Here is a 9,933-nt window from a genome sequence, read left to right as displayed (position 1 = left end):
GCTCTGGGGGCCCGGGCATCTCGGGGCTCGCGGCTGCGTCACCGGTCGCAGCCTCAGTCTCCACGTGGCCACCTCCTGCCCGTGTCTGCCTCAAACCGCCCCCCCTTCCTGGGACACCTGCCCCTGGATTTAGGGCCACCTTAATCCCGATGGTCTCGAGCTGGAGCCTCGGCCAGAGACCCGCTTTGCACACCGGGTCACGATCACGGGTCCCGGGTTAGGGTGTGGACATATGGTTCCGGGGCCACCGTCGACGCCTGCGGATGACGTGGGATCTCAGGGAGGGGCTGGGCGAGCAGTCAGCCGGGGCCGACTGGGGGCAGGAGGGGACCATCCTGGACGCAGCAAGGACAGCCTGGTGGCCCAACTGCTCCTGGGCCCCGGGAGCTACTAATTTGTCCCTCGGACTCTGCTCTGCGTTCGGGGCCTTCTCTGTGCAGCGGCCAGTCCATCCTCACCGCCGCCTCCATCAGGACCCCAGCCTCGCTCAGTGCGCACCTGAGTGGACGCCGTGGGGCCGCCTGAAGCAGGGACAGCAGGCTGTGGGGGCACCGTCTGTGTCAGGTGACCGACTCGGGGCTGGCTCCTCCCCGGCTGCTCCCTGAGCCCTGATCCGGGGGGCTCCTGGATCCCGGGGTGACAGGCGATCCTATCAAGTGACAGCCACCATCAGGTGAGAGAAGACCCGCCAAGTGACGGGTGACGGCTGCTCGCCAGGGACGCGGTCCTGGGGCTCGCCCACTGCTGGCCCAACCCCCCACCGCTCACCAGCCGGGCTCGCGAGTCTGGTGGGGAAGCGGCAGCCAACCGACCTCTCCTGGGAACCGCTTGCGTCCAGGCCACGCCACGTGCTCTGCCTTCAGCGCCGACTCCAAACTCCAGCTGCTGCTGGAGGCTGCCTCCACCTGCCTCGCCACCCCCCCCCCCCCGCCNCCCCCCCCCCCCCGCCCGCCTCACCTCCTCCTGCTCCACCCAGAATCCCCCCTCCTCCCAGTTCACCTGGCTGCCTCCGCCCTCCAAACCCACCTGCAGAGCTCCTCAATCCCACCAGCATGTGCCCCTCTGAGTTCCCCCAGCACTAACTGTCTGAGCCCACGACTGGGGGCATGCCAAGGGTAAGGCAGGGGGCGACTCATCCTGCCTGGGGACAGGGGACATCTCTTCCTGTCCCCTCTGCAGGGTGGGGGTGCAACTCATACAGCTGTGTCTCCAACATGCTTGACGTATGTTGCACACGGTGTGCATTAGGTGGATGGACAATGGGTGGGTGGATGGATGGATGGATAGACAACGGTATGGATGGACGGTGGGTGGGTGGGTGGATGGGTTGATGAAGGGACAGTGGGCTGGATGGATGATGGGTGGGTAAATGGATGGACAATGGATAAGTGGGTGGATGGATGGACAGATGCATGGGTGGATGGTGGATGGGTGGATAGATGGATGGATGGGTGGGTACGTGGGTGCATGGGTGGATGGGTGGACTGATCCACTGCTGGTGGTCTCTTCTCTGTTAGACAAATGGCAGTGGGGACCTGTAAAGAGCTGGTGGCAGAAGCTGGCCCAGGAAGAGAGAACCGCAACCTGGCTTCCTGCCTTTGGTGGTCATCCCGAAATCGGGCTGCAGTCACCCTAGGCAACGAGAGTGTGGGAGTGCTCGTGTGTGTGTGCAGCCCGTTTCTCCCGGGGGATTTCAGTGTCTCTGGCCCCTAAGAGTAAGCCGGCCTCCCTCAGGGGGCTTATCCCCCCCTTCTGCTGTCACAGGGGGCCCTCCGTGCCCTCCTGTGGGACGGGGCCCACAGGCCCAGCTCTCTGATGAGCCTCTGTCTCTCACACATGCGCACTAGGCCCAGGTTGCACCCCAGGACTACTCCACGTCCTGGGAGAACCCTGGTTAAATACACATATTTCTCACAATCACCAATACGGTCATCCCTCTGGACAGAGAAGGGTGTCCTGAGATGTGGCTTCAATGGGTTGGAATCCAAGACCTGAAAATCTGCAAGTTCACAGCAGACGGAAAAAAGAAAGCAACTGGCCGCGGTGTCCTTCGAGGAAGCCAGAGCCCCGGGAGGGAAAGACCATTTATCAGGCTTCTCCATACAAAGTACACTTCGCGGACCGCAGTGGACCCGAAAGTCGGTCTTCACTGCCCCTCAAGCAAGGAGGCAGAGAGAGCACCTCAGTACTGGGGGGGGGGGACAGGGTCTGCCAGGCCCCGCCGCGCCCAGCTCGGGGGCGCTGGGCACCGAGCGGGCCGCCCTGAGGTCTGTCCTGTGTAACCGGACAAGGAGGAAGCCAAGCCCCCGGGTGTCCCTAGGCCCGAGCCCCCCGGGAGCTGCGGCCTCGCAGAGGGGAGCCGGCGGCCGCGGGGCGGGGCCTGCTGCCCTGGGCCCTGGGGTGCTGCAGGGCACCCCGCCCCCCCCGGGGCCATCCGCCGGGAGGACCGCTCCCCAGGCCCTCGCCGCGACCACCAGGCCGCCCGGGGGCGCGGGAGCCGGACGACGGGCCACCGCCCCTCAGACTCACTCTCGGAGCGCGGGGGTTCACGGTCCTGTGTCATGGAGGCCGCCCGTGTCACCGTGTAATGGCTAGTGGGTCAGAGGAACAATCGTTTTCATGCCGTAAAAACTGAACTGTTTGTTCACTAAGAATGAACGCTGTTGATCAAGCGAAACCTATAAAGAGCTCGGAGACACAAGGCAGAGCAGTTAGGCCGACGCGCAGGTCGTGGGGAGCCGGTGGTCGCCCCGGCGGGGCCCAGGGGGCGGGGCCATGGCGGGGCTGGGGCCCAGGGGGCGGAGCTGGGACTCAGGGGCGGGGCCCAGGGGCGGGGCCCGGGAGCGGGGCGGGGACTCGTGGGCGGGGCCCGGGGGCGGGGCCCGGGGGCGGGGCCCGGGGGCGGGGCGACGGCCAGAGCCTCGTCCCTCCAACGTGGCTGCCGCCCCGTGACTGCGCGCGGCTGCGTCGGCCCCGCGGGAACGGTGCTGACGAACATCGAGGCCCAGCCGCCGGAAGCGCGCCTCCAGCTTGGCCGCGTGACACTTCGGCTCGTGACACGGAGACGCCCCACGCCACGCCACGCCCTAGAACCTTCCCCCTGGCAGCTGCGGGGGGCACAGGCCTGGGAGGCGGCTCTTGGCCACCCCCCATGCAGCTGGGAACCATGTGGACGACACACTTCAAAGGGGTGGGGAAGTGGGGAGCACGAGGTAGCCCCCCAGGCCCAGACGAGAGCCTCCGGACCCTGGGGTGACCCTCTGTGCCGCCACGGCCAACACGGCCTGTACAACAGAGGGGCAGGCAGGAAGCAGATCGGCCCGGCGGCGGCCTGGGAAGGGGCCCCACGCCCGGGTGGGCAGCTCAGGGCCCGGGGAGGGTGCGGAGGTCAAGGGCCAGAACCGTGCTTCAGGCGCGTGGAGCCACCTCCCTCCCCAGGCACCAACAGCACCTGAGATAAACCCACAAACCAGACGTGGCCTCGGGAGAGGCTGCAGGTCCGCGGCGGCCTCTCTGTCCCAGAAGCACGTGCGTGGCCTGCGCAGGGCACACCCCACACCCACCTCCACACCGCCCCCCACGCGGCCAGCCAGGCCACGGCCTCAGACACGGTCAATCAGTGCGAGCCTGGGCTTTAAAGTATCGTTTCAAGGGGGCGCCTGGGGGCTCAGTCGGTTAAGCGTTCGACTTCTGCTCAAGTCATGATCTTACGTTGTGGGTTCGAGCCTGCGTGGGGCCCTGTGCTGACAGCTCAGAGCCTGGAGCTGCTTCAGATTGTGTCCCCCTCTCTCTCTGCCCCTCCCCTGCTCTCTCTCTCTCAGAAATAAATAAAACATTAAATAAATGAATAAACAAATAAACACATAAAGTGTCTGGGGCACCCAGGCAGCTCAGTTGTTTGAGAGTCAACTTCAGCTCAGGTCACAATCTCTCAGTTTGAGAGTTCGAGCCCCACATCGGGTTCTGTGCCAACAGCTCAGAGCCTGGATGTCCTTCCGATTCTGTGTCTCCCTCTCTCTCTGCCCCTCCCCTGCTCTCACTCTGTATCTCTGTCTTTCTCTCTGTCTCAAAAACAAATAAAAACTTTAAAATAAATAAATAAAATGACGTTTCATCTCACAGTAATGCATCTCCCAATCCAGCCTCTCGCCCTAAATATCACTTTATCTTTCACAATTGAGATGACAGAGGACTATTTTTACTTTTAATCACTCGCAACCATGCAGCTCCTGGATATTAATAATGACGGCAAGTCAGCAGTCAGAGGCAGCGCTTACGTTTTATTTATGTCAGTAGCACTTAAAATACACTATGATTTCATGGGTACATTTTCCACAGTAAGCCGTAAATACCCGTCCACACCACCTCCCGCCAAAGCCAAACAAAGCAGCCTTCTCCTAACAGTCAACTTAGAATCACAAAGGTTACGCTCATCTCCGGCTTCCACGCCCACGACACCCATGACACGGCCATGGGGCCACGGGGCCGGCGGGCTCGGCGCTCCAGAGTCTCGGCACGGGCACTGTCGCATCACGTCAAAGCTCTGCCAGAGGCCTCGTTTCCAAGCGGAGCGGACAGGCCCTTGTGTTCAAGAGGAGGAGAGGCCTGCAGAATAGGTTGGGATCGGGATCGGGATCGGGTCAGGGCAGACAAGGGTTAGGAGGCCACTGCTCATGCAAAGACGTGAGTGTGCGGGCAGCAGAGAAACCAATGCTGGGAAAATAAAGGACGTTTTCAAAGGAGCCAATGTTTACAACTGAAGTATTTACTTCAGCGCTCTCCTTCCGATCTGCGTGTGTGTGTGTGTGTGTGTGTGTGTGTGTGTGTGAATACCGCATCCACTCTTCCCTGCAACGACCCAAACCTAGAGCAGAGAGGGTACCGCCAATCGAATTCTGTAGGATCCTGTGTGTGTGCTGAGAAGAATTATGGGTCCAAGAGAAAAGGATGGAATTTAGCAAAAACTAAACAATATTCAAAGTCAAGTTCGGCTACTTGGAGAAGATTCAAAGTACGGTAAATGTCAGGAATGACTTTATGTCTAAAGTGACTGGCCCGCGGGCCCCCAGGGACGTGGCCGGGACACTCCGGGAGGTGTGGCCCCCTAACCTGCAGGGAAGGTCCCCAGCGGCGCGGACTCCGTGCGGGAGGTGCCATCGCCCTCGCTCCGAGGGCTGTCCCTCAGGGAGGAGAGGGCGTCATTCGTGAACACACACACCTGCCTGCACCCGCCACCCTCCGACCCTCGGCGTCGGGCCCCCAACAGTCGGAAAGAAGGAGCTGGGTCCTGGAGTACCTCAGAGCCGCTACTGGATTTAGTGCTGGGAGAAGTGAGGGCGGCCCGGGCGGGCTCCACGCCGGTACTGCCGCCACGACCGGCTCTCCCGCCCCCTCCGTCCCCGCGCTGACCGGTGCGTCATCAGCATCCCCGAGCCGAGAGGGTGAGGTGTCCGGCGGTGGCCAAGCAGGTGCCGCTACCTAACGCGTGCGCTACGCACCGCCGCGCGGGCCGGGGGGCGGGGGGCCGGGGGGCCGGGGGGGCCGGGGGGCCGGGGGCCTGGGGGGGGTGGTGCGAGCCCGCCTAGTGCTCGCCCTTGGTCGGCCTCCTCTTCTTAGACTCGTCCCTCCGCTTCGGCTTCTTCCTCTTGCTGCCGTCTTTGAGTCCTAAGGAGACACGCTCGTGAGACACGGTGCCGCCCGAAGGGGCAGACCCGGCTCCCAAGTCTCCCCCGCCTGGCCCACAGGACGGTCAGCCTGTCTGCACCCTTCCCTACTTGTCCACACCCGCAGCCCAGCAGACTGCTACCCCGTCCACACCCGCAGCCCAGCAGACTGCTACCCAGTCATGGACACAGGGGACGGGGGGCGTTGAGCCCACACTGTCCTCTGCTCACCCTGCTGAACACTCGGGTCTGTCCTTGACGGCCCCACCCTGCACCCCTGCACAGCCCTCACACCTGCGCCCCTGCACCCCTGCACCTTCACGTGGCCCTCGCCCCCACGCAGGCCGCACACCTGTGGCCCCGTACCCCCGCGCACCCTCGCACTCAAGCTGGGAGGGCTGACTTTGCCCCGGAAACGGGCTCCGTGCAGCACCGAGCAGCACCGAGTGCTGTCTGCAGGGGCGCACCCGCTGTGGGCGGGGGTCGAGGCCACGGGCCGAGGTGTGCACGCCCGTGTCTCATCCAAGGACGCCGACCCTTCGTTTCCCCTGTGTTGTCTGGTTAATGAGACCACGGAGGGTGCGGGAGAGAAGGATGTGGAAGAACGCTGGGTGCCGTGGGGCGGGCTGCTGGGGCCTGTGAGCCTCTCCCGCCTCCACCACAGAGAGTCGATGCCCCTAGTCCGCTCGTGAAATCCTAATGCCTGACCCAGAAGGGACCCTGGAGGGCCCCCCCCGCAGCTCCAGCCCCTCCCCCAGAGGACACCAGTGGCTACAGCACAGGGCGGGAAGTCAACTCCTCACGTTTCTTATTAAAACGCCACTTCTGCTACCAGGCATTTTAAATTTGAAGACAATGACAGAAAAACAACTTGGGACAAACTCAAGGGATTTCAGCTCAAATGACAAGACTCTGGGGTGTGGAGCGGGTGCACCCGTGAGCGGCCCTGCTCCACGTCCCTCCTGGCAGGTGCCTGGCCCGTGCGTCTGGGGCACGTGGGGGACACCGACCGGCTCAAGGCATCGCGGCCCCAGGACCCTCGCACGCACTGCCCACAGCCACCCCTTTAGGAGACAGCTGTGAACCGATGCGGAGCCTCGAGGTGCCGCGGGCTCCCTGGCCACTAGGGAGGCAAGTTCCCAGAGCTGAAGCAAGGAAGGTTCTACCTGCCCCGACAGCCAGTCTGTCTGCTTGGGGACCGTCTGCAGGTTCACACAAGGAACAAGTGCTGGACGGGAACCCCGTCCTGATTCAAGCACGTCTACACCGGGGCTGCACATGTGCCCAGGGCTCCGAGCGAGGGAGCCAAGTGCTTGGGGGGAGGGGGGCACGGGGACTCCACGGGGACGGGCAGGCCCCCTCAGGCCCCACCTGACCCCCCCCAGCCACAGCCGTGGCGCAAACCTTGAGAGGAGTCAGTACCCACCCAGCAGGGCGGCTGGGAGTCAGCTCCTGGCCCCCGAGCCCCCACCGCACCCGAGACGAAGCAGGGCGCCGGGGCGTGAACCAGAGGCCAACAGCCACATGACACAGATGACGCCAGCGCGGCGGGGTCTGCGGGACGCCGGGCACACGCGGCTGTTAAGAGTCGCTGTGGCGCTTTCTTACGGGTCCTGCGCTCCGGGGACAGCCCACGGGAGACGGCCCCTCCGTGGTGCCTGAAGCTGACGGCCAAGAGGTGTGTCCGGCGAGACCGGCGGACAGACCCGCACAGCAGGCCACAGCAGGCGGCGCTGTCACACCACCGAGGGGAGGGGCCCAGAGAGGAAGGTCTGGAAGCCCTGGGGCAGCCGCGCAGAGACGCAGGGGGGACGGGGCCAGGGTCCTGAGCCTCCGCGAAGCCCAGCAGCAGATAGCGTCCTGCCCCAGACGCTTCTGCAGAGCCAGAGAAGGAAGATGGAAAAGGTGAAAGGGTCAAGTTTATTCTTTCCTTTGTCAAGTTTCCTTCTTGCTGAATAATTCCAATTTTCCTTTTGAACAGGTCCGTGTTCTTGCACACGTGGTGCGTGGACACTGGGACAGATGCTCCTCCCCCCACACCTCAGGACCGGCCGGGTCCACATGGCACGCGATGGGCAACACGAGGTGCCCGTGGCCTCCGAAATGAAGCAGGGGCGAGCATGACAGGGGCTTGTCTTCCGAGGAACAGCTAACGGGCACCACGGCGGGCGAGGCTGCACCACCCACGGGAGCCGGGGCCACAGAACCGCCACGCCTGCCCCTGCGCACACACTCTCGTCCCAGCCCTGGCTCCAGACGTGGAATCGGCCTGGCCGTGCCCTCCAGGTGGGAAACCCTCACCGAAACAGCAACCGCAGTGTCTAGAGTGAGAGCTCACCTTCAGCCTAAAAGGACCAGTTCCCTGAGCTGGGGGGGCTGCACCCTGCCTGCCGCCCATCAGGCCCCAGGGAACCCCCCCCCGTCCAGCGCTGTTCCCACCCCAAGGCACGAGCAGGGGCACCTGAGCTGCTGGGGAGCCACGTGCCTCACACACTATTCTTAACAAGCATTACCCCAGGCTCGGAAATGCGGCAGAAAGTCTCGTGTGGCCCCCAGGTCCCCCTGAACCCATCTGGGTGGCCCTCCCGCCCTGGGGGCCTTAACCGGCTTCCTGCCCGGCTGTCCCACGTTCTCTTCTTAGTCTGGGGACTCCCTTCGGGCGGCTACACCGTCTCCAGTAAGAAGGTCAATGGAAGTGCCTGGCATGAGCTCGCTGGACCCCTGCAGGGAAATCCTGTCTTTAACTCCTTGGGGCTAAACTCTGCTGCTCCCCCAGATGCCCCTCCAGACGCACCCCAGACGCTCTCCCAGACACCCCCCCAGACTGCCGAGGACCCCCCTGGGGGGCTGCCCCCCTCACAGACGGGCTCGCTCCAGGAACAGGCCTCCAAGCCTGTCCGTGGCCAAGGAAGACGGTCCGGCGACAAGGAAGCCCTGTCACCCCCTCTCCTGTGTAAGGACTTGAGCCGAGGGTCGTCGGGCCCCACGCAAAACAACGCCTGGTGGGGGCCTGACGGTAGAAACAGATGAAAACGAGAGGTTTCAGGGAGAAGAAGGACGTGTTTTTTCCACGGGAAGAAACCATCTGACTCACGACCCCCCAGCAGGGCTGACGTACTTCGCACTCAGCAGCCGTGGCCTCTGGGGACCCAGAGCAGGCGAGCGGCCTCACCCGGGAGCACGGGCCTCGCTCTGAGCTCGAAGTCCCCCTCAGGCCCGGCGTGCGGGCGCCCGTCCTGCGCTGAATCAGGCTTCGCCAGGAGGCCCATCTCTGCGCGCCTCGTTCTCGGGAACGAGGGCGTCCGGCCCGGACGCAGGCTTACGGGGTCCTCATACCAGACAAAGCCCATGAAGTCACTGTGGGAAGGGTGAGGGCCCGAGCACAATGCACGGCCTGCCCTGCCCCCGCCGCGCCCCCCCCCGCCCCCCGCCTGCCCTAAGACCATCAATCCTGGGGAGACGTGCACAGGCCCGCTCGAGGCAAAGGCATCTTTTGAATCCAAACAGCGCTTTCTCTCGGTTACCCGGACGGGGCCCCCGCCTCCGGCGCGCCCCGCTGCTGTGGCCGCCCCGCTGCACCGCCGTGGTCCGGGGCCCCATGGGGGGTGGGACGCCCCTTCTGTCCTCCGCCAAACCCTGACACCCACCCGCGCCCCCCCGAGGAGGCCCAGGGGCCGGAGGGGACTGGTCTCCCGGTAGAAAGTTCGGGGGCGAAAGGGGACGAGGTGCGCCCTCCGGCTGGCCTCCCGCTGAGCCCCACGGACGCGGCCCGGCCGCTCGCCTCGTGCCACTGCGACGGCGGGGGCCGAGGACACGGCTCTCTACCTCGCAGCGCTACGGTCCCCGTGGCTGCCCCAGTGGTGACGGCCAAAATGGCCCCGGACTTGGGAACGCAGGGTCAGAGCCACATGCACTGCGGGACCCTCAGAAACAATCCGGAACATTCCATGGGGAATCCGCCTCCAGAACCCACCAGGGCTCTGTAAGAAGTCGGGAAGCTGGAGGAGCGCAGAGCCAAGGCCCTGGAGGAGCGGCGGGCGGGCCTGCGGGCGCCCAGCCCCGCCCTCACGGGGAGCCCCGCCCCCACGGGGAGCCCCGCCCCCACGGGGAGCCCCGCCCTCACAGGGGAGCCCCGCCCCCACAGGGGAGCCCCGCCCTCACACGGGAGCTCCGCCCTCACAGGGGAGCCCCGCCCCTCACACGGGGAGCCCCGCCCTCACAGGGGAGCCCCGCCCTCACAGGGGGGTGCTCCGCCCCCTCACAGGGAGCC

General features: G+C 64.8%; 1 protein-coding gene across 1 annotated transcript in view; it reads right to left on the bottom strand.

Annotated features, from left to right (window-relative positions):
- Positions 1 to 4,260: 4,260 nt before the first annotated feature.
- Positions 4,261 to 9,933, bottom strand: part of DNAJB6 (DnaJ heat shock protein family (Hsp40) member B6) — a 64,885-nt gene continuing 59,212 nt past the window's right edge. The window contains exon 10 of the mRNA XM_039255864.1: positions 4,261 to 5,664. Coding sequence (XP_039111795.1) covers positions 5,582 to 5,664 — 83 coding nt within the window. The 3' untranslated portion in view covers positions 4,261 to 5,581. The remainder of the gene's footprint in view (positions 5,665 to 9,933) is intronic.

The sequence above is a fragment of the Hyaena hyaena genome, unplaced genomic scaffold (assembly GCF_003009895.1).
Source record: "Hyaena hyaena isolate Hyena2069 unplaced genomic scaffold, ASM300989v1 scaffold_548, whole genome shotgun sequence".
NCBI classification, from domain to species: Eukaryota; Metazoa; Chordata; class Mammalia; order Carnivora; family Hyaenidae; genus Hyaena; species Hyaena hyaena.
This window is presented reverse-complemented; position numbering and strand designations above follow the sequence as displayed.